The sequence below is a fragment of the Mesoplodon bidens genome (genome assembly GCF_964165515.1).
Source record: "Mesoplodon bidens genome assembly, chromosome: 17".
Lineage (NCBI taxonomy): Eukaryota > Metazoa > Chordata > Mammalia > Artiodactyla > Ziphiidae > Mesoplodon > Mesoplodon bidens.
The window spans coordinates 24,282,098-24,306,736 of record NC_138174.1 but is presented as its reverse complement, the minus strand read 5'-3'; the positions used below and the strand labels follow the sequence as shown (position 1 = coordinate 24,306,736).

The 24,639-nt window shown below is 36.4% G+C and overlaps 1 protein-coding gene across 6 annotated transcripts in view; it reads left to right on the top strand.

Moving 5' to 3' along the window:
- DGKH (diacylglycerol kinase eta) overlaps positions 1-24,639 on the top strand; it is a 184,094-nt gene that overhangs the window by 142,000 nt on the left and 17,455 nt on the right. For 5 of the 6 annotated variants that reach the window (XM_081215128.1, XM_081215129.1, XM_081215126.1 and 2 more), the window contains 11 exons: positions 3,899-4,016; positions 5,015-5,125; positions 5,268-5,364; positions 11,291-11,398; positions 13,449-13,562; positions 13,814-13,948; positions 15,122-15,285; positions 17,451-17,556; positions 18,569-18,661; positions 21,457-21,576; positions 22,768-22,876. In XM_081215128.1, coding sequence (XP_081071254.1) covers positions 3,899-4,016; positions 5,015-5,125; positions 5,268-5,364; positions 11,291-11,398; positions 13,449-13,562; positions 13,814-13,948; positions 15,122-15,285; positions 17,451-17,556; positions 18,569-18,661; positions 21,457-21,576; positions 22,768-22,876 — 1,275 coding nt within the window. Of the gene's footprint in view, positions 1-3,898; positions 4,017-5,014; positions 5,126-5,267; positions 5,365-11,290; positions 11,399-13,448; positions 13,563-13,813; positions 13,949-15,121; positions 15,286-17,450; positions 17,557-18,568; positions 18,662-21,456; positions 21,577-22,767; positions 22,877-24,365; positions 24,497-24,639 lie in introns of all 6 variants that reach the window. The other variant, XM_081215130.1, reaches the window with a different exon arrangement.

Here is a 24,639-nt window from a genome sequence, read left to right as displayed (position 1 = left end):
AATAAGATCATTTGTGTCTTTTTGTTGTTGTTGTTGAAAGAACACTTTCTAAATCATTTTATGAGGCCAGTATTACCCTGACACCAAAACCAGTCAAAGACATCATGAGAAAGCTATAGGCCAATATCCTTGATGAATAGCAACACAAAAATCCTCAACAAAATCCTAGCTAACTGAATCCAACAACATATAAAAAGAATTATACACCATGATCAAGTGAATAGTATCCTACCAATGCAGAATTGATTCAACATATGAAGATTAATCAATGTAATATACCATCTTAATAGAATAAGGAGCAAAAACTATACAATCATCTCAATAAATACAGAAAAGGCATTTTTTTAAAATTTGACACTTTCCAGTGGTAATACCACTCAACAAACTAGGAATAGAAAAAAACTTCTTTAGCCTGAGAAGGGCATCTATGAAAAACCTATAGCCAACCTCATATTTAATGGTGAAAGGCTGAAATCTTTCTCCCTAATATTAGGAACAAGACAAGGATGTCCAAACTAGCCACTTCTATTCAGCCTTGTTGGAGCTTCTAGCTTGGGCAATTAGGCAAAATAAAAAGAATTAAAGGCGTTCAAACTGGAAAGGAGAAAGCAAAACTGTATCTCTTCACACTTTGACCTTGTATATAGAAAATCCTAAGGAATACACACACACACACACACGTGCACAATTAGAGCTAATAAACAAAAACAAGGTTGCAAGATAAAAGAGCAATATATAAAAAATAATTGTATTTCTATACACTAGTAATGAACAATCTGAAGATCTTTGAAAAATAATTTCCAGTAGCATCCAGAATAACCCCAAAAACGGAGTAAATTTAACCAAGAAGCTGAACTATTTGAACACTGAAAACTACAAAACATTGTTGAAAGAAATTTTCAAAGACCTAACAAAATTGAAAGACATCTGTGTTCATGGATCAGAGGACTAGATATTATTAAGATGGCAGCTCTCCTAAAATTGAGCTAAAGATTCCACACAACCCTTATCAAAATCACAGTTGCCTTTTTTGAAGAAATTGATAAGCTGAACTTAAAATTCTTAATGGAAATATGAAGAATTCAGGATAGCTGAAAAGTCTTGAAAAGGAAGAACAAAGTTGAAGGAAACACACTTTCTGATTTCAAAATTTCCTCCAAAGCTACAGTAATCAAAACTGCATAGTGCTGGTATGAAAATGGTCATATAGATCAATAGAATAGAACTGAAAGTCCAGAAATAAACCCCTACATTTATGGTCAATTGATTTTCAACAAATGTGCTAAGACAATTATTTAATGAGGAAATAATAGTCTTTTCAATCAGTGGTACCAGGGCAACTAGATATTCACATGCAAAGAATTATGATGGACCCCTGCCTCACACCATATATAAAAATGAACTCATTATGGATAAAAAACTTAAAGGTAAGAGCTAAAAATATGAAACTATAAAATGAAAACATAGACATAAATGTTCATAACCTTGGATTAGGCAATAGTTTCTTAGCCATGACTCCAAAAACACAACAAAAGAAAAAAAAGATAAATTGGACTTCACTAAAATTAAAGATTTTTGTGAATCAAAGGGCACTATCAAGAAAGTGAGATGACAATCCACAGGATGGGAGAAAATAGTTGCAAATAATATATCTGATAAAGGACTAGCACCCAAGATATATAGGTAAATCTTAAAAATTCAACAATAGAAAGACATATCCCAATTTAAAAATGGACAAAGGATCTGAGTAGACATTTTCCCTAGAAGTTATTCAAATGTCCAATAAGCACATGAAAAGATGCTCAACATCATTACTCATCAGGGAAATGAGTTGAGATCCACAATGAGCTACCACTTTACCCTATTGGGATGACTATCAAAAAAAGACAGATAATAACAAATATTGGCAAGGACATGGAGAAATTGGAACTTTCACACACTGCTGGTTAGAATGTAAAATGGTGCAGCCATTTTGGAAAACACTTTGGCAGTTTCTCAAAGGGTTAAACACAGAGTTAACATATAATCCAGAAACTCTACTACTACATATATACCCACAAGAACTGAAAATACATGTCTGCACAAAAACTAGTACACGACTGTTTTTAGCAACATTGTTCATAGTAGCCAAAAAGTGGAAACAACCCAAATATTCATCAGTTGATGAATGGAGGAACAAAATGTGGTATATCCATACAATGGAATATTAGTCAACCATTAAAAGGATGAAGCGCTGATATATGCTACAGCATGATTACCCTTGAAAACATTATGCCAAGCAAAAGAAGCTCAACACAAAAAGGCACATATTATATGATTCCATTTACATGAAATGTCCAGAATAGTCAAATCCACAGAGAAAGAAGATAGTTTAGTGGTTCCCAGGATCTGAGAACAGGGGGCAATGGGAGGAATGGAAAATGACTGCTAATGGGTAAGGGGTTTCTTTGGGCGAGTAATAAAAAGTTCTCAATTAATAGTGATCATCGCACAACTTTGTGTATATACTGCAAACAACTGAATTATATAATTTAAAGGGGTGAATTTTATGGTATGTAAATTATATCTTAATGAAAATATTAAAATAAAAAAGATAAATCCAGAACACATTTGGTTCTGGAAAGGCTTCCATGTCTAGAGGTCATATCTCTCTTCAAACCTGGAGCCCTGGGATGAACCTTTCTGGGCTGAAGCTGTAATATGGCTAACCTTAAAACATTTTAGAAAATACTGTACTTTTCTATGGGGCATCTGAAATGTGACTCTTCACCTCTTCAAACTGTTCTTTTCTCTCACCAGCATGGTTGTTTTGTTCATCTGTTTACTTATTTAGACATAAAGGGAATTGGCATAGCAGCGTATACCATTGCATATTCAAAACTATGAAATTAAATGACAGAATAAAATTCATCTTGATTATATGATAATCAGTTAAACTTTATAGCTAAAATAATGAACGTCTTCTAAGAGGAGCACGTTGTTGAGGAAAGGAATGTTTGCTAACGAAAGGACTTTTTTTCCTAGTGTTTCTCAATTGCATGACATATTTTTCTGAACTATTCTTTCCTTTTTGTCTATCTGTTCCCTTGGGTCCCTATTCCTTTGTCTTCTCGCCAGACTTTAGTGCTTCTAGCCTTAATGTTGGGTTTGTAGATCATAAAATTCATTAGCTTTGAATACCATAACTAGTTAGTCGAAAGCTAACTAGTTGTTGAAATAAATTTGAAGTTTTGCATATTTAGAGGTAATATACATGCTTCATTTTTATGTTCAACACTGTATTCTTCTAAAATTCATAAATACCTGTGTTTAATATTTTGCTACTTATTCTTGACACCAACACTGAATTTTCACCTTAGCATGTCAACATTTTTACTCGAGTATCATTATCTATGCTTTGAGAGTATGGAAGTGATAACTCTATGACATTCTGGATAATTCAGCCTTTATTGTAAATTCCTTACAGACTTACTACCTTATTTGCTAATAAAAAAGGAAGTAATATTTACTTGTTGAAGTTACAGAATCATTGATGGTAAATAAGAAACTGTCACAAAGAGATTCCTATTTAGGTCCTCACCTGCTTCATTTTTTATGACAACATATAGATTCCAAGAAGCATCAACAACCTTGTATTTACCATGTATGGCTGAGTTGTTTTGCTGTGCACCTGATACTATCACAACATTGTTAACCGGCTAGACTCCAATATAAAATAAAAAGTTTAAAAACAACCTTGTATCTACCAACGTCATAGTTCTTAGTTATGATTAATGAGAAGAACAGACACTGAAAACCATGCTTTGGGAGCAAGGTGTTTCTGATTAGGTCTAAAAACAATGGACTGGCTCTTTCTGTTTTTCTCTTAACATGTGATCCTGTATTTTTTTCCGTCCAGGTTTAAGAGCAGGACTAGCTGCCTCAATTGCTGGGAGTTCGATTATCAACAAAATGTTACTAGCAAATATTGATCCTTTTGGTGCAACGCCATTTATTGACCCAGATCCAGATTCAGTGTAAGAAAATACTTCTGCTAATATTTTGTTTTGGCTTTCCTTGTTTCTGTTTTATACGAATGGTAACATTTTAAATGCATTGCAGTAAATATAGTTTCACATCCAAAAAGGATCATCAGAAAATTTCAAAAGTCGATAATGATGAGTACGTTGACCCACTTGAAATACAGTGGTTTTCATGATCTGAGGTAGGTCCCTTCCAGTCTGTGGTCTTGGATAACAGCCCAATGGCGAAGTGAGTCACAGCTCTGCACACTTTGCCCTGGAATATTTTATTCATCACTGCCTTCATACTCACATTTTGGCTATTCCTTTCACCTCATTTTTTCTCTGTCTTGCCAATTCTGCCATCTTTCCACATTTGGCCTCTAGGTTTACTTATTTCAGAAAGCTTCTGGCCCACATTGGTCCCTTCCCTTCTCAAAACTCCTTAAAAAATTAGCTGTTCAATATGTACTTCTTTTTACGTCCATATTTAATTTCGCTTTTGTTATGTCTCATTTCTCTAATGACACTCCTGAAGGACGTTACTATACTCCTTTGTATTTACTTTCCAAAGCACCTAGCAGAAGGGACTCGATCTAGTTGTTTTCTGCTCAAGAAATGTTCAATAAAAGTACAAGTGTGGAGGAGACTTTCTAATTAAAAAAAGAGGACTGTTGGCATCTGACTGCAAGGCCCTCCCATTTGTGTGTGTAGTGAGGGGCTTAGGTAGGAGGTAGAAGAACTAAGATTTTGTTACAATTAATAGAAAAGCATTACCATGACTGTGTCTCTGCTTTGCCCTGCCCACCATCACTTTACATCATATGTACTGAAAATCACAGACATGTACTGGGGTCGTGCGCATGGCATATGAATAGGAAATGATTCTGCTAAGCTTTCCTCTCTTCTATAAGAAATGGAGGCTTGAATGGTGTTAAGTGATATTTTCTGTGCAAATTGTAATTGTTGTTAGGAACCTGAAATTGACTTTTATGTACTTTTCCTTATTATAGAGATGGATATTCAGAAAAATGTGTCATGAACAATTACTTTGGGATTGGATTAGATGCAAAAATTTCATTAGAATTTAATAATAAGAGAGAGGAGCACCCTGAAAAATGCAGGTAATTTTGGTAATAGCAATCATGTAATTATGCAAAGGCAATTTTACTTTAATTTTGTTTATTACCTCTTTTGCTCTCTCTGCCTTTCAAGAGTAAATAAATAGTAGTTATACTGAAATTCTCTGCCAACATTTATTTTCAGGAGCCGAACTAAAAACTTGATGTGGTATGGAGTCCTTGGAACCCGGGAGTTATTACAGAGATCGTACAAGAATTTGGAACAGAGAGTTCAACTTGAGGTAAGTTCATCTAGAAGTAAAGACATTTCAGATTATCTTACTTTCAAAAAAAAAAAAAGATTTATTTTGGAGCTGATTTGGCCTCAGTTTCTCCTGAATAGAGTTTAAACACGAGGGGAAGAAAATAAACGTGGTTATCAACTTTACACCAAAGGAGGTATAGACACTGGATATGCGTGACACAATTACCATTGTCATTAGATCCTGAAATTTGGACGTTCGTATGGAATTGAGGTGCTCTGTGAAATGGTAGGGCCATGGGAGTACATATATATGGGATAGCATTTTTTTAAGACTTTTTTGATGTGTACCATTTTTAAAGTCTTTATTGAATTTGTTACAATATTGCTTCTGGTTTTTGTTTTTTGTTTTTTTGGGTTTTTTTTGCGGTACGCGGGCCTCTCACTGTTGTAGCCTCTCCCGTTGCGGAGCACAAGCTCCAGACGCGCAGGCTCAGCGGCCATGGCTTACCGGCCCAGCCGCTCCGCAGCATGTGGGATCTTCCCGGACCGTGGCACGAATCCGTGTCCCCTGCGTCGGCAGGCGGACTCTCTACCACTGCACCACCAGGGAGGCCCAATTGCTTCTGTTTTTTATGTTTTGTTTTTTTGGCCCAGAGGCATGTGGGATCTTAGCTCCCCGACCAGGGATCAAACCTGCACCCCCTGCATTGGAAGGCGAAGTCTTAACCACTGGACCACCAGGGAAGTCCCCAGGATAGCATTTTAAACAGATTTTTCCATTTTAAGTTTCCAAATTCTGACCCAATTCTATAATGCCTGAAGTTTCACAAATCCCTGAAAATATCGTAGTAAATAGAACCTTTTAATTTAAATGTATTTTTTGTTTTACTTATCTCTAACAAGTTTCTTAAATGAAAAGAGATTTTAAGCATTTAAACATTTTAGTATTTTTAAACTAATTTAAATAGTAAATTAAGGACAGCAAAAGTTATTTAATCTCTGATTAACAGGAAAAAGAAAATTGGGGACATGACTGAAAAGTCTGCTACTTTCTTAGAATGTTATTTTCTTTCACCTTTGATCCAGGGCTCACTGTTTATGCTGATAAGCATGTCTTTCCTGTCTTGTATCTTTTTATAACTAGATATTTTAAATTGAGGTATAGACTGCATACAGAAAAGTGTGCAAATCTTAAGTTGACAACTCAGTGTATTAAACAGGACGTTTTTATTTTAGGTGTTATCTTGATAGTGGAACGTGGACTATCAAGAGGTGCCTGGCTCACTCATTATCAACTAAATGTCCTAGTAAAGATAAGCCTGTTCTACCTTCCACTCTAGAGCACAACTACATGATCAGCTGGTTTGATTTATCATTGCTTGTAAAATTAAGATAGATGTTACTGGCTGAAAAGGTACAAAATGAGGAAGGCTCACACTTAGTAAACACTGTCCTTGGCAGCCCCATCCGTTACTCAACTTGCGTTCTTGCCTATGGATTGTAGTGTAATCATTCATTTTCTTTATTCATGTCCCCTAGTCAGCCACACTCTCCTTAAGGACAGGTAGGAAGTTGTGTTCATCTTTGTTATCCCCATTGTCTTGCACAGTTCCCGGCCCTGACTTGAAAAGGAAATAGGCAAATTATCATTTTACCCTAATTTGTTAAGTGCTGTGATCAAGACCCATAGCTGGGCATCTTTAAGATCTAGGGGACTATCTGGAATCAGAATGACTCCATTGCCTTTATTTCTGGAAGAGCCTTCTTCTCTTCAGAAGTACTACTTCTGTCCTTTTTTATGGGTGGTCCAAATTCTGAACAATATCCTACACAGCTGCTTTGTAATCTCCATTTAGCAGAGGTTCTTAACACTTTTTGAGCTGTGGACCCCTTTGGCATGCTAGTGAAACTATGGACCCCTTCTCAGAATATTATTTTTAAAGCATTAGTTAAATATATATACATACAAAAGAAAATAATATTGAAATAAATTAATGAAATATTTTTAAAGTGTTGTAGAGTATTATATGTGTTTCTTCATTGCCACATAAAATGACAAACATCTAACAGCATAAGTACCATACTTTTGAAGTAATGATGAACATAATCTTAAGAGATATCTGAAACATCTGTAATATAATAGAAAACATCTGTTTCTAATTGTGATGAAGTCTCGGGTATTGCTAATACGTGGTTTGCTATTTACATTTATAATTGAGTGCAATGCTAAATTTCAGAGGTTGCTGACCATAAGAGATATGTTTTTACCATTCCAGTTAACAAACCCCTGAATCTATCTGAATCTATCCACAGATAAACATTTAACATTTAACATAGAAGTTTGTATTGAATGATTAAAAGGAAAGTAAATTTAGTAAAACAAGATAAATGAAAGCATGTTAATATACACAAAAGGTGAAGTAGAAAAATTAGAGAATTCTTTGCCAGAGTTAAAAATAAACAAACAAAACACCTGCTACCCCTGAGGACTATGGAAGGTCCGTTGTTTAAAACTTCATTTCCCCGATGCCGGATCACTTGGGATAGAGGTAGAGAAGAAGACCCAAGGCTTGGGAAACTCTGCCCAGAACGGTCCCTTTCACCAGGTGCCAGTTGTTAGCAAAAAAACTCTTAACTTTTTGCTCAGAAGTTTTCCTTTCCCTGTTGTGTCATATGGAAAAAGTCGTGTCTTGACTTTGTGCAGAAGAAAGACTTTAACCTTGGTTTCTCCATCTGCAAAATGGATAAAATAATGCTTTTGTGCAGAATCATAATTCATCGAGCTAATGTTCAAGAAATCACAGTTTAAACTGAAAAGAATTATGCAAATATAAACCCTGTTTTCAAGCCACATAAACTGTGAATCTGATACATACTGGAGTTTTAGAACATTTGAGTAAGGTTTATAATCCTCTCTACAATCATGGGAACGCCAGAAATGCAGAATAACATTGTAACATCAAATTTTCCTAGTTTCAGAGTAGAAACACCTTTGACCTATGAATGAAAACTGTCGTTAAGATGCAAATTTTTTTCTTAAGGATGACTTTTTTGTCCAAATATACCTAATTTACATGTATCTCGCAGCTTGTTCTGTTTTTTAAGTGAAATAATGATCAAATACTGTTTTGAGTCCTTTAAATACTAAGATACATGAAAGAAAAAACAATGTTCACCTGTAATCTGTAATGAAATACATGATAACAAATAGTTAATTCATGTTTTTTACTTCATGTTTTTTGTAATTTCACCTATTTCCATAATCTCATAACAGATATCTCCATAATTTGTTAAATTTGGCTTGTTATGTAATAGTACTTTCTATCTTTGTTTAGTTCATTCAATAATAATTATTATAGCTATATTTTAAGTCATGTTATAATAATTAAGTTTCCTAAATGCTTCCTATCAATACAAATCACCTTTAATTCTTAAACTTTATGAGGTAGTTATTTTCATTCTTTATGAGGCAGTATTATTAGTTATTTCAGAAGCATGAAGTCACTTGCCTAACTAAAATCAAACAGTTTATAACTGGAGAAGCCGAAGTTTCAACTCCAATGTTTTTTCCCCATAAAACATTAATTTGTAATTATGACTGAAGAAAGACATTTGCTGACTCCTTACTATGTGTTTCAGATGCTTTCCTCTCCCTTATATGGACTAGGTATGGCAAAATGAGGCTCTGAAAGTTTAAGGCACCTGCCCAAATAAGTGACAGAATTCAAAACAGGCCCACTACCTTCCCACTACACCACATTGCCTAGTGAATGGAGCAGAAAAAGCAGACACTAATCAGAAAAAAAAAAAGTGTAGCTGCAGTTTTAAAGCATTTTGCCACATTATGAACCACAAGTGGAAATGTGGGGAGATAGAGAAGATTATAAAAGAATGTAACACTACTGAAGTTACTCCCAAATATGAGAGAAACAGTTGAGTCAGGTGACCTTAATTTATTGAATCTGTACTGCTCATATTTTCCCTATGAGACTCTATGAAATGGATATTAAGCTCTTAACCCTGGGTGTTTTGCCTAATGCATATATATTAAACTCAGCAAAGTATATGGAACTTCTGACAGTTTTCATCTTTTTCCATATTATGCTTGCAACTAGTGTATCCATTATAAAATCTTTAAGGACTGCTCTGAAATTTTTTTTTAAATATGCCTTTTATATTTACAGAGATAGCATTTTTTCCATTTCCTTTGTTAGCCATATGACTTTTTGTAAAGCACACAAAGATATTTGTTCAATTTCTGGGTTCAGAAAAAAGTTTATTATTCAACTAAATACTTTCATTTAACAAATACACATTGATCACCAATTATGTGCCAGGAATGGCCCTAGGTGCCTAGATACAGTGTGGACCTTTGAATGTGTTTTCATGTAAAAGAAAAGAAAGGTTGTAAAAACACCTGTAAGGGTTAGTGTTAGGAAGTATTCTCAGTTATTTAAAATATTTGAAAAGTGGGTTCAGACCGGATTCTCATTTGTTCTAAAGGTTGAAGATAATTTTCATTGGGCATTAAAATGCAATTTTTCTAAAATTATGTTAATTATTTTTTAATTTGGGAATTACTTAATGAAAATATAGCATCTGTTTTAAGTATGACATCTGCAAACTCCTCTCTTAAAAACGAAGGCTTAAACCTTCTATTCGGTAAGAATTTACTCATATATCATATGTAATTACTTTGCCAGCTATATGATATTGTATGTTTCTTTTAATTTAAGTGGTAATTCATTTTCATTTACGTGATTAATTAGAAGGCATGGAGTGTAAAGTGCTTTCTGACATACATGTTTTTTCCTTAAAAAGCACAGTCTTGAGTTTAGCCAGTCACCAGTTAGTTACAGAGCACAAGCAAACTACCAGGGAGTGTGAGAGGTGCTAGGTGAGATGGTTAGGAGCCAGAGTTTACCCTCAAAGAGCCTGCTTTCAATGTTTCAAGTAAGAACAAAGATGACTATGATGCAATTAAGAATATCTTAAGTCACTTGGGAGAGACTCATGAAAAGTACTGCCTGATTTTGGAGGAAAGAAGAGGTAAAACATTTGTTTTCTTTTTCTTTTTTTGATGTATAATTGACATACAACATTATGTTAGTTTCAGCTGTACAAGATGATTCAATATTTTATATATGTTACAAAATGATCACCACAATAAGTCTAGTTAATAAATATCACCATACACAGTTACAGAATTCTTTTTCTAGTGATGAGAACTTTTAAGATCCATTTTCTTAGCAACCTTCACATTCAATAGAGTATTATCAACTATGGTCGCCATGCTGTACTTTACATTTCAATGACCTATTATCTTATTTTCTTTTTTTATTTATTTTTATTTATTTATTTTTTTAATGACCTATTATCTTATAACTAGAAGTTTGTACCTTTTGATTCCCTTCACCCATTTTGCCCACCCCTTACCTCCTTGCCCCTGGCAACCATCAAGCTGTTCTCTGTATCTATGAGCTTAATTTTACTTGTTTGTTTGCTTTGTTTTTAGATTCCACATATAAGTGAGGTCATACAGTATTTGTCTTTTTCTATCTAACTTATTTCACTTAGCATAATGCCCTCAAGCCAATCCATGTTGTTGCAAATGGCAAGATTTCCTTGTTTTTCATGGTTGAATAATAGTCCATTTATATATATATATCACAAGTTTATAATATCACACGTTTTTAATCTATTCATCTGTCAGTGGACACTTCGGTTGTTTTGTAAAACATTTTTTCAATTTGGTTTTCTGTAACAGCTTCGGCTATAATTATTTACCCTTTTAAAATTTTTAAATTAAAACAATAAGATAAAGGTAACGTGTAGGAATATATTTACAGGAAAGCAAACATGCACACACTTTCCTCCATTGTCCTTTGTCATTGGTATTCTAGTATCTTCCAAACTTGTGGTTTTGCTCTTTTTATCTGACCTCTAAGCTTTTGACCTTACAGTGTGATGGGCAGTATATTCCTCTGCCCAGTCTGCAAGGGATAGCAGTGTTGAACATTCCCAGCTACGCCGGAGGCACTAACTTTTGGGGTGGAACTAAAGAAGATGATGTAAGTATTTCCTTGCTCCCTCTAGAAGCTGCCCACATTCCTCGGCTCATGGTCCCTTCCTCCATCTTCAAAGGCAACAAAGGTGGTTGAGTCCTTGTCACGTTGCTTTACTCTGATCTCTTCTTCTGCCTCCCTCTTCCATGTCTAAGGATCTTTGTGGTTACACTGGGCCTACCCAGATCATCCAGCATAATATCCCCATCTCAAGGTCCCTAATTTAATCACATCTGCAAAGTCTCTTTTGCCATGTAAGGTAACATTCACAGGTTCCAGGGATTAGGACATGGACATTTTGGACGGCAGGGAGGAGAATATTATTCTGCCTACCAAAATACCTTTCTATACCTTTAATTTTCCAGATTTATATTATTATTATTACTTTAATTTTTTTAAATGTCAAAGGGCCCATTTGGCCATTGAGGTTTAGGGCTGTTTTTGTTGTTATACTTTCCTGTATTGAAAAAGAAAAAAACACAACCTAAGAAATGCATTTGTTCTAGGGACTTCCCTGGTGATGCAGTGGTTAAGAATCCGCCTGCTAATGCAGGGGACACGGGTTCGAGCCCTGGTATGGGACAGTCCCACATGCCTTAGAGCAACTAAGCCCGTGCACCACAACTACTGAGGCCCGCGTGCTCTAGGGCCTGCGTGCTACAACTACTGAGCCTGCATGCTGCGACTACTGAAGCCTGCACGCCTGGAGCCCGTGCTTCGCAACAAGAGAAGACACCACGATGAGAAGCCTGCGCACCAAAAAAAAAATAATAATAAGAAATGCATTTGTCCTAAAGATAATGACAGAAGGCACGATTATGAAAGTATATATAACAATAAAAATGAGAAGTTTACCACGATCTTTGAAGAGTCACATACACTGAATGATAAGCCCTTTGATTTGAAGCTCGTGATGTAGTGGTTCCCACTGAACAGATTTCTCAGGGCTCTTAAATGTTAAATGTGCAGGCAGGGATTAAAGTATAAAATAAATTGGAAAGTATTTTTAATTTTCATAATGTAAATATATTCCAATCCTCTTGGAGTATAAAAATTTAAATTAGCAACCAGTTATTTGTTAGCCCATCATCACTCTTAAATATTTTAAGGAGAAGAAATCAGTGAGATTAAGATAAATAAAGATAGGCAGACAGGATTCTGAGAGCTTCACATTCATAACTTAATACCCTCAATTTTTATCTAAATTTTATCAGTGAAGAAACTGACACAAAGTTCACACGGTTCATAAGTAGAAGAGACAGGGTTTAAAACCAGGCAGTCTGATAACGAAAAGTTCCCAAATTTGTGTCCTGATATTTTCAGTAAAAATTTTAATTATGATACTACTTTATACTGAATATTTTTCCAGAGGCATAATTATTTATGTTATAGTTAAAGAAGACGTAAAAGGAACAAAGTAATACAGCTGAAATTGAAAATTTTTAGGTTAAGTTGATTTTGTGAAAATGCATTTAACATCAAAGCAAAGTAAGCCCAGGTGTTTTCATCCTTTGAGATTTCTTTTCATGTTCTCAAATGCGCTGAAAAGTTGTTGTAGATATAAAGCACATACGCACATTGCTCGTAACACCTTGAAAGATTTCCCTTAGAACATATCAAGTGAACTGGATCATAATTTGCATGTTCATTAGCTTTAACTTTATGAAATCTGCATCACCTTTTGAAATTTTAAAGTTTCCTAAAATTGCATGCATCATTGTATCAAGATATCTGAGTTAGTATGAACAGGTATTTAATACATCTTATATCAAGATGAATTATTTGGAAATATATTAGTTCATTGGTCCTACGAGTGCTTTATAAGAGGGGCATGGAGTATTTTATCTGTGTGGGTTTTAAAACATTTTTATTGTGTTTGTTTTTTTTAAGCTATGTTCAGTGATTTTTTTTGTCCTTGGATTATCATTTCATAATAATATTTACTTACCTTTCTGCTAATGGTTTTTATAAGTTTTTAAAAATATGCCTGTTGCAGTGCCAGTTCACCTAAACCTTAACTTTATCAATGGAAGTGTAATGTCGGTTTTTCTTTCAGATATTTGCTGCACCATCATTTGATGACAAGATCCTGGAAGTCGTTGCAATATTTGATAGCGTGCAAATGGCAGTTTCAAGGGTCATTAAACTGCAGCACCATCGAATAGCCCAGGTTGGTTTCTCTACTCAAACCTGACTTCACTATTTGGGCCACTGAGAAAGCTATTCCAAATGACTCCTACACTGTATATTCATCTGTAAAATAATGGACTTTCTTATCATGTCAGTTGTTACCGTGTTATCCTAAGTGGAAAAGCATAACATTACATTCCACAGAAGGGATTAAAAGTCAAGTGTGAATACAAGACTGAGTGTCAGCTTCTCAGGATGATTTGTACTCTAAAATAACTTGTTTTATTTCAGTGCCGTACAGTAAAAATCACTATATTTGGTGATGAGGGAGTCCCAGTGCAGGTGGATGGCGAAGCATGGGTTCAGCCTCCAGGGATTATCAAAATTGTGCACAAAAACAGAGCTCAGATGCTCACAAGGGACAGGGTATGTAACAAAAAACCATTCTTCTAAATTTTCCTTTAAAACAAATCTTAAATTGTTATGAAAAATAGAAACCAAGGGAAGAGATTTAAATTGTCTTTTAAGTCTGACATTTAGATGGTGCTTTAAATATGAACAAATATTTATTTAGTTCTTAAAATAATTAGCTTATTTTTTTAGGTTTAGAGAAAAATTGAGCCGAAACTACAGAGAATTCGGATTCCATTCCCAAATACCTCCTCACCTCCCTATTCCCCTATTATAGTCCCCTAGTATGTTCCCCTTAACATCTTGCTTTAGTGTGGTACATTTGTTACAGCTGATGAGCCACTATTGATACATTATTATTAACTAAAATAGTAGTTTACATTACTCTTTGTGTTCTACATTCTATAGGTTTTGACAAATGTACAATCACTTGTCCTCCACCTACCCATCCTCTCTTATCCCAACCCTGGCAACCCCATCTTTTTACTGTCTTTATAGTTTTGCCTTTTCCAAAATCTGTATTTTTTTAAAATTATATTTTATTTTTGGCTGCGTTGTGTCTTTGTTGCTGTGCGCGAGCTTTCTCTAGTTGCAGAGAGTGGGGACTACTCTTTGTCGTGGTGTGCAGGCTTCTCATTGTGGTGGCTTCTCTTGTTGCAGAGCACGGGCTCTAGGCGCTCTAGGCACACAAGCTTCAGTAGTTGCAGCAGGTGGGCTCAGTAGTTGCAGCACGTGGGCTTAGTTGCTCCACGGCATGTGGGATCTTCCTGGACCAGGGATCAAACCCCTGTCCCGTGCATTGGCAGGCGGATTCTTAACCACTGCACCACCAGGGAAGTCCCCAGAATATGTATTCTTAATTAAGGTCGCACCCATAACAAATAAGGCTGCAATATCCATCCTGTCTGTTACGCATATAACAGTAAATATTGAAGCATAAATTGAAGCTGTCTTTTTTTAAACTTTTCAGTCATATAATCATTGTCATCAGTTACATTACTTTTTATTAGTTGCAATCCACTAGAAAACTTTAAAATATCTTTTTTGTACTTACAATGTATTTAATGAGGTGTTAGATTAGGGAAAACAATAGTAATTTCAAAGTCATTGATGTACTATCTGAATATACATTTATTTGGGCCTTGGAGCTCTAAACTAACAATTCATTGCAATATTGATTTTAAATAGGCCTTTGAAAGCACTCTGAAATCTTGGGAAGATAAGCAGAAGTGTGATTCTGGTAAACCAGTCCTTCGAACGCATTTGTACATCCAGCATGCAGTTGACCTGGCGACAGAAGAGGTGTCTCAGATGCAGCTGTGCTCACAGGCTGCAGAGGAACTCATCACCAGGTACCGAAGTCCTGTGAACCTTGGGGGCTGTGAGAATGCTGGTCTTGGCCAATTTTGGTTTTTGTATTTTTTTTAATAAATTTATTTATTTTGTTTATTTTTGGCTACGTTAGGTCTTCGTTGCCGCGCATGGGCTTTCTCTAGTTAGGGTGAGCAGGGGCTACTCTTCGTTGCAGTGCGCAGGTTAGGGTCTAAAGTTGGTACCCAGACATGTTCAGGATGATCCTAAGGTTTCTAGTGAATGGCTGGTTAGACTAAGGTGCCTTTGACGAAGCCATAGTATTCAGGAAGAGGAACAGATTTTGAGAGGGAAAATGATGGGTTCCATATTGGACTTACAGAATTTCAGTTACATTAGAAATACCTAGGAGGAGATTCAGTGAGCAGTTGAAAATGTTAATCTGAAGTTGATTTACAACTTTCTTTTTCCTTGAAAATTAGAATAACACTTATCTATCTCTGTTCTTCTTATTAATAACCTCTTCTTCGTGATTTCTCAAGGTTATTGGTAAGGATGCTTAGGTGACATTTGCAAGTTCCTTTGTGCCTTGGATGTCAACGTATGATCCTGAAGAATTAAACTCTTGATTCAGCCATGTGGGGCTTCTCTCTCTTCTTTTGTTCTTCCAAGATTGAAGATCATTTTCCTTGAAGATGTTAGAAGCAAAAGGATTAGGATAGTCTTACCTTCTTGTCACCTGCAAAGCTTACCTCATTTTCTAGCAATCAGTAGAACTTTTCCTTTTTATTTTTTTGGCTGCATCAGGTCTTAGTTGCAGTGCACGGGCTCTTCATTGGGGCGCTTAGGCTTCTCTCTAGCTGTGGCATGCGGGGTATTTTTTTTCTCTTTCTAGTTGTGGCGCGTGGGCTCTGTAGTTTGCAGCACATGGGCTCTCTCGTTGAGGCTCCCGAGCTCAGTAGTTGTGGCACGCGGGCTTAGTTGCCCCGTGGCATGTGGGATCTTAGTTCCCCAACCAGGGATCGAAACTGCGTCCCCTGCATCGGGAGGTGGATTCTTTACCATTGGACCACCTGGAAGTCTCTCTCCTCCTTTTTCTTCTTGGCCTCATTGCCTCCAGAATCATGTCATTCTAGGACTGTTCTTGAAGGTTTATATTCCAAAGGACAGTGGCACTACAGGCTTTGGCGTTGGATAGACGTAGATTCAAATCCTGGCTCTATCACTGTATGTGATTTAGTATCACATACTAAATCTTTCTGAGCCTCAATGTCTTCATCTATAAAGTGGAGAAAGGTAACCACAGCTACCTTTTAAGTTGTGAATATTAAATTAGATAATGAATATAAAGCACTTAGCATATAGAAGATACATGTGGCAATGTTTTTCCCCTAATCTGTTGTATTTGTGCCTGGTTGAAGTTTCAGTGAATAAAAGATGTGTCTACGCTCTACATTTGGGACCCCTCTCAACTTTCCAGTGATACAGCAAAATGAAATGTTACTATGCCCTGTTCTTCCAAATAACACCTCAATATGCTTATCTCTGATTCTAGGTCTAACTTTTTTTATATAAAAGATTTGGGGTTAGTATTTTTTGCTGCAATAGGGTTTGAATTTTGTAAATCTACCCCATGCCATGCATAATCGAGCACTTACTAAATAAATTTCCTTTCATGACCTTTTTTTTTTTTTTTTTTGCGGTACGCAGGCCTCTCACTACCGTGGCCCCTCCCGTTGCGGAGCACAGGCTCCGGATGCGCAGGCTCAGTGGCCATGGCTCACGGGCCCAGCCGCTCCGCGGCATGTGGGATCTTCCCAGACCGGGGCACGAACCCATGTCCCCTGCATCGGCAGGCGGACTCTCAACCACTGCGCCACCAGGGAAGCCCCATGACCTTTTTTTTTAAACTTGTTTTATTCTACTACTTCAGAAAACTCAGCAGTGCTCAGAGAAGTTGTCTGTTCATTTGCCTCGTTTTTTTTTTTTTAGCGGTACGCGGGCCTCTCACTGTTGTGGCCTCTCCCGTTGCGGAGCACAGGCTCCGGACGCACAGGCTCAGCGGCTATGGCTCACGGGCCCAGCCGCTCCGCGGCATGTGGGATCCTCCCGGACCGGGACACAAACCCGCGTCCCCTGCATTGGCAGGCGGACTCTCAACCACTGCGCCACCAGCGAAACCCATTTGCCTCGTTTTTGCTTTCAGGATTTGTGATGCAGCCACCATCCACTGTCTTTTGGAGCAAGAGCTGGCACACGCAGTGAATGCATGCTCCCACGCACTGAACAAAGCCAACCCACGCTTCCCAGAGGTGAGGAGCCAATGGTAAATGCCCATTCCACAGATTTTTTTGGTGTTACACATATAGCTTGATACTACAAAATGTGCCACATCCTTTGAAAGAACATCATACTAGTCTATATGCGTCTCAGCCAGAAGCTTATCATTCACTTGTGGCCAGGTTTTTCTTTATTTTCCTTTTCTGCTGTGTTTCCATTCCTGCTCTTTAATTTGCTTCCTTTTTTTCTATTTCACTTTCAATCACTTGTCACCTTCCCATCTTCCTTGTGCTCCTTCTCTTTTTAAGTACTACCATTCCTCTTTTTTACCTTCTCCCCTGCACCTTCATATAGGGCAAGCCTAGATATCATGCATTTAACTAGAGCTGTTCATTCATTTTTGAAGTTGTCCACTGAAATTATTCTCCATTTTGTTTTACTAAATCAGTAAATTTAGTTAATTTTCTAATGTAGAAGTTAATAATAGAGTGGATAGAATATAAATGTGATGAAATGTGATGTATGGCATAGAGAAAACTGGTAACATTATTTTTACCCTTTCAATTAATTATTCAGTTGATTTACCTAAGTTATTATACAAATAAGTGTTAGTCCTCAAGATTATTAAAGTCTAAAAATCAATCTAGTTGGAACTATGGAGAGTGAAACTCAATGGATAGAATTAATTATGATCAGATAATGTCCCTTTTGAGACATAATTTTCTTTGACTTAATTCTTGTGGGAATATGTGTCTGTTGTCGCCAGCATATACATGTCTGTGTGTAGGAGATGTGGTCCTGAGTGTATTCACTATAGTCAGTGCATTCTTTTGGCTCTGAGCTCACAGAATTAGAAGAGGTAATCATGCTAACAAATGTGAGTGTGAAATTTTGCAATTACAATAGAATTTTGGTAAACTTTTAAAAATATTTGCGATGTGAATTTAAATTGGAAGAGTAAAATGTAAAGTACTCGCTGATGATTGAATCCCAATTTAATACAGAACTACTTGTCTTTGATGTTTTTTTTTTTTTTTTTCCTAGAGTCTTACGAGAGACACTGCCACTGAAATAGCCATCAATGTGAAGGCCCTATATAATGAAACAGAGTCTTTACTAGTTGGCAGGGTTCCTTTGGTAAGGAAAAGAAATGATGGATAACATCAGAATGATGATAAATGTATGGTTCTTGCCTTCATTAGGGAGCATGCATTCATCAGATTCTAATGCACAAGCAGCCTCTGGCCTCCATCCCTAGAGCTTCCTTTTTACCTAGCTTTTGCCTTCAAGAAAATTTATGGCTACACCTGGGAGTTACAGTTTAGGCTAACAGGAGTAGAGATTTCCCCTCATCGTGTTGTTTTTTTTTTTAATAGATCCTTATTGGAGTATAATTGCTTCACAATACTGTGTTAGTTTCCATTGTACACCAAAGTGAGTCAGCCATATGCATACATATGTTCCCCCCAGTCAGCTTTGAGAATCTTGAGCTTTACAGAGAGTGGTAGACATTCCCTAGGGACTCATTACCCATTAATGCAGAAAAGTAGAGGAAGTCATGAGTTGTGTTCCCAGAATTAACATTTGAAATATGATTGTTATTTTCTAAATTTGCTTAGATAATGCTTTCTAGATTCCGTGTTTCAAGAACTAATTTCAAGAACTAGACCTATTCATAGGTTAACTCAAGATTGGTGTTGGAAATCAAGTTGCAGCCAAGTCTGAATCAGACCACAGTCCATGGACCTCAGGCCTAAGTGCTAGGAATCCATAGATTTTCTGTCTGGTTTGCCCACAGTCCTTTACTTATCAGCCTTTCTTCCCTCACCCTTGAAATGTTCTAGCACGTTGGGTCTTTTCGCCACCTAGTGTTCCATTGTAGGTTATTCACACATGCTGTTGTAACTGTAGAAGGCCTGATACATTAGCTATTGTTTTCTTCCTTGTAACAATTTTGATTAATTGATAGGTGATGATCTTAAAACATTTCTCTTTACTGTAATTTTATCTCTTTCTTGGGAAAATTTATACATCTAAATAAAAGTGAGAATAAAAGTCATAGTATCTGGCACAGTGGAAGAATGGGAGGTGTGTTCCATAGCCTAGCCAACTGTAAGTGATTGGTTGGAATATCTGCTTGACTGGAGTCCAGAGTAAAATGTATCACCCTTGGAGCATCCTTTGCTCTTAGAAGAGAAGCTTAAAGGCTGCATGAAGTCCATTGGTTTTTACCCACCTCCGAGGGAAACTCAAGTATAACTTCCTTGGGGCCAGAGGTGGCTGCCTCTGCTATGGTCATGAAGAGAAATTTTTAGGAAGAAACATTGAATATCTCTTCTGTTAAAAGCAATGGGAAAACCTTCTTGGCTATTCTTGGCACTTCTATTATTAACCTGAATTCTTCTTGCTGCTCTTCTAAAATTAGTCCTATAGGAAAGCCAGTGAGCTGTGACCTTGGTCCCAATTATTGGATGTAGGACATGTATTTTTTTCATGTTATTTGAAATACATTTAAGATAATTTCTGATTGACGAGAACTAAAAGCATAACTTATTCTTTATTTTAGCTCTCTACACTGAAAGTACCCATTAAATGTTACTTGGTTAATATTAATCAATTATCTTATGTTCATATATAAGGATTCCCCTCCACTTTTAATTCTTCTGTCATTGTCAAATATGGATGTTTGGTTTGAAATGTATACCAGTGAATTTTAAAAAAATATTTGGCAACATTGATAGCAAAATAGTCAGTCATGTTTGAGAACAACTAAGTTATATTCTTCATTTTGCTTGTAGAATGAATATGCAATAACCATTTTATCAATTTTGTAAGACATATATTCTTAGACTTAAAGGAAAGTGGTAAATTTTATTTGACCTGGTGGAGAATCTCCATAGATTCTCTAGAATCTATGGTCCTAGAAATGCTAGATCCCTTGAATAACAGAGGGGAAAAAATAATGTCCCTAATAAATAACAGTAATATTCTCTCTGAACTTTCAGCTTAAAATTCTGTGAACCTATATGTAGGTACTCTACAATTTTAAAGTAGTTTATAAAAGTATTGATTAGCTGGAAGAGATCTTAGAAAGTGTGTAGTCGCTTTCTACTATTTATTGAGAAGGAAACTAAGACCCCTGAAATCAATTCATCTTCCCTTGGTTGCATAGTTAGTAAAAAGGCCAGGACTAGAATTCCGTCACCTCCCTTTCAATTCTGCACCTAACAGTGTCTGTTTCACCTTTATTCATTTACTGAATTTGTAAGTGACTTTCAATAACTGCTTCAAATGGGTGGATAATAGGTGACCAGTTAAATTCTCTTTAAAGTTTGCTAGCCCTCTTCCAGGTTACAAGCCATTTAGCTTTTTGCTTTGCCCTGATTTGTACAACAACTTTTTGTCGCAAATTTTTCTGAAATCCATGGGTCTTTTTTTAACCTGTTATTTTAATTATCCAGAGGATTTTTGTGCCAGGCAGTTCTTATTATATGACATATTTTTGACCAATTTAAAATATTATTATCTGTTCACACAGTGACCTATGTAAATCAGAATGATTTTTGCCACAAAGAAGTAGGATAATGAGATTACTCCCTAGTGCAAGCCGGCAGAATGGGCAGACGGATGCATGGATAGGAAGGGAGGAGGGTTGGATTTACATAGAAAAAACATCACCATAAGTAATACTTTTCTCTGTGAAATTATATCATCTTTGGGAAGTAAGGAATAAATCTATTCAGATTTGCTTAAATGAACTCAGTATAAAAAAGTTTGTTCTTTTTTCCATATTCTTTTTTATTAAAACCAACAACAATCTAGCCTCGTCTGATAAGAGATGAGGATGTTCAGTGTCAGTAGAATAATTTATTCTATTTGAGGTTGGTCACTGAGGCTTGTTTTATTTTGTTTTTAATCTGCTGGTCAAATAGCAGTTGGAATCTCCACATGAAGAGCGGGTATCCAATGCTTTGCATTCCGTGGAGGTGGAGCTACAGAAATTAACAGAGATCCCTTGGCTTTATTATATCTTACACCCAAATGAGGATGAGGTATGTAAAATTTGTCCTGTTTCTTTATAAATGTGTACACTTTGTGACAATAGAATTTGAATATATCCTTTGAAGAAGAGGTGTTCAGGGGAAAATACATTTTGAATTTAGTCGTCCTCCCTTATCTGCAGGAAGTACGTTCCAAGACCCCCAGTGGACACCTGAAACCTCAGAGGAGTACTGAACCCTATATATACTATGTTTTTCCCTATACATACATATCTAAGATAAAGTTTAATTTATAAATTAGGCACAGTAAGAGATGAACAACAATAACGAATAATAAAATAGAGCAATTATAACAATATACTGTAATAAAAGTTCTGTGAATGTGGTCTCTCTCTCTCTCAAAATACCTTATTGTACAAATGTAATGCCTTTTCCATATCAGCTAAGCACTTCTCATGCACTGTGGCTATAACCTTTGCAGTTTGAGATGCAACAGCAAAACTAGCATGAATTTCTTTTTCCGTCTTCACAATTTCACAGACAGAAGATTCGTTCTTACTGTAGGTCTTAGCAGGCTCAGCGTACAATTTTTCTCTTTCCTTACTAAGTCGAGAACTTCCAGCTTTTCATTAAAGGAAGCAATTGTACAGCTTCTCTTTGGCACATCTGAATTGCCAGCATCGCTGCTCTTGTGCCTCGGGGCCCTTAGTAAGTGAAATAAGTGTGACTGGAGCACAAGCACTGTGCTACGACAACAGTTGATCTGATAACTCAGATGGCTACTAAGTGACCAACAGATGGGAGTACGCTGGACAAAGGGATAATTCACATCCCACACGGGATAGATCAGGATGGCTCACGATTTCATCATACTACTCAGAACAGCGCTCAACTTAAAATGTATGAATTGTTTATTTCTGGAATTTTCCATGTAGTATTTTCAGACCGTGGTTGACCGCAGGCAACAGAAACCGCGGAAAGGGAAGCCACAGGTCAGGCGAGACTACTCTCAAATGCACTTTTCTTGAACAAATGAGAAAAAGCTTTGATGTGAACAAAGGCATCTTATGGGAATCAGTACCTTTTCAGGAGTACGTAACATCCTGAACTTTGGGGGAAGAAGTTATCACTTCCGACCATATTTTGTGGGGGTAACTTACATCTATGTTATCTGTGCTATCAGAGTGGGTTTTTCTTCTCTTAATATCCTGAGAAAATTCTCTTCTTGTTCGACTCGAACAGGAGCCCCCCATGGATTGCACCAAGAGAAACAGCAGAAGCACGGTATTTCGTATTGTGCCCAAGTTCAAAAAGGAAAAGGTTCAGAAGCAGAAGACAAGTTCACAGGCTGGTAGGTGATCCACACGGGAAGGGAAAGTATAACATTATGAAAAAAATAACGTATTGAGGTGATATCACTGAGGGGATGAAAGTGATCTGAGACTAGAGAGTGGTGATTATTGCACCATGTTATGAATGTACTAAATACCACTGAATTGTACACCATAAAATGGTTAAAATGGTGAATTTCATTTTATGTTCACTTTACCATAATAAAAAAATCATATCACACCTAAAATAAATCCAAATATGAGTAGGAGTCTGTAGTCATGCAGTTAACAAGTCTACAAGGTGGTTGCTGATTTGCTTCTACTTTGCTGGGTGAATGTCAGCATGTCTGTTAGATGGGTCTTCGTCTTGCTCAACAATAATTCAAGGCTTGTAATTCGTTTTCCTTCTTCAATGTGCAAAATCTATATCATTTTGATAAATGGAACGTAGAAACTTTCGTTTACTCCTTTAACTTGCTAGATATATTTTCCACCTCAAGTTATATATTCTCTTCCTTCTCTTTTAAGGACTTACGATGCCATTTCAGCCCCTCAGTAATGACAGTCCACTGTGACACTTGTATTCTCAAGCAAAGATTAAACTCTCTCTTGGGTATTCTTTCAAGTTCCCTTTCCACCTTTCCTTAGAGATTAAATTTAATGCTGTACTACTGCTAAAGACCTTCAAGTTCTGTGTATATGATGGTAGGTGCCTTTCATAATCAAATCATTTTATAACTCTTCTGAGTTAGCCATCTCATTTTGAAAAGTGATATATAACCTTATTTTTGACAATCGTAAAGCAGCTGTTGAAGGGCTTTTTAAAACCAAATGTGGCAAACAAAGAGACTTTCATTAAGCTAATCAATGTTGGGTAAAATGTATAAAAGAGTGGTTGTACATACTGTAAAATAACAACCCAACTAATCTTAGAAAGCGGTGTTGACAGTTTTTAGATGACATTAAATTGATTTAACAATACATTTATTGCTATAATTATCAATAATGGCAATCATCAAAACCAATAAAGGCAGTACTTGAAGTCAGCAAGACCTGAAGCAGAAATCTGTGTAAAATTGTACCCTGTGTCAGATTTTAAACTTTAATTAGCATTTGTAGCTAATTAAACTATAATAAGTTTCATATATGGTCCTTAAGGAAATCATCAGAGCTTATTTAGACCTTGTACTACTGATCCTAATCATGAGAAATACATTTTTTATACATACTGTGCAGTTTGCATGGCTTTAAGGAGGAAATTGAGCTAAAGAGAAAGGCACAGGTGCGCAGCAGTGAATGTCTTTGTAGAGTCAGATCCTTGTGTTGATTGATAGTCTGAAACTTGCATGGGAAAAAGTGGAATTGTAGTTTTGTTGAGACAATACCTTGAACCTTTCCCTTTGCTAGCACTGCCGCTGTACTCTGTTTCGCATCTTCTTTGGCCAACCTGTGCTTTGTAATGCATTGAGCATGTAGAAATTAAGGGGGTTTTGCTCTTAACTTTGGTAGTTCAGAAATGGGGCACAGAGGAAGTTGCTGCTTGGCTGGATCTGCTCAATTTGGGAGAGTACAAAGAAATCTTCATCCGTCATGACATCAGAGGGGCTGAACTCTTGCATCTGGAAAGGCGAGATCTTAAGGTATTTCCTTTGTGCTACTCTTCTGCTCTTAAAATTTTTCTTGCAAAACACTCCTTTCTCCTGTGCTGTTCTGTTCTGTGCTTATAGCTTGGCTTATGTTATGCAAACGTGCAGTAATCTAATATGCATTGTCCTGTGGTCTG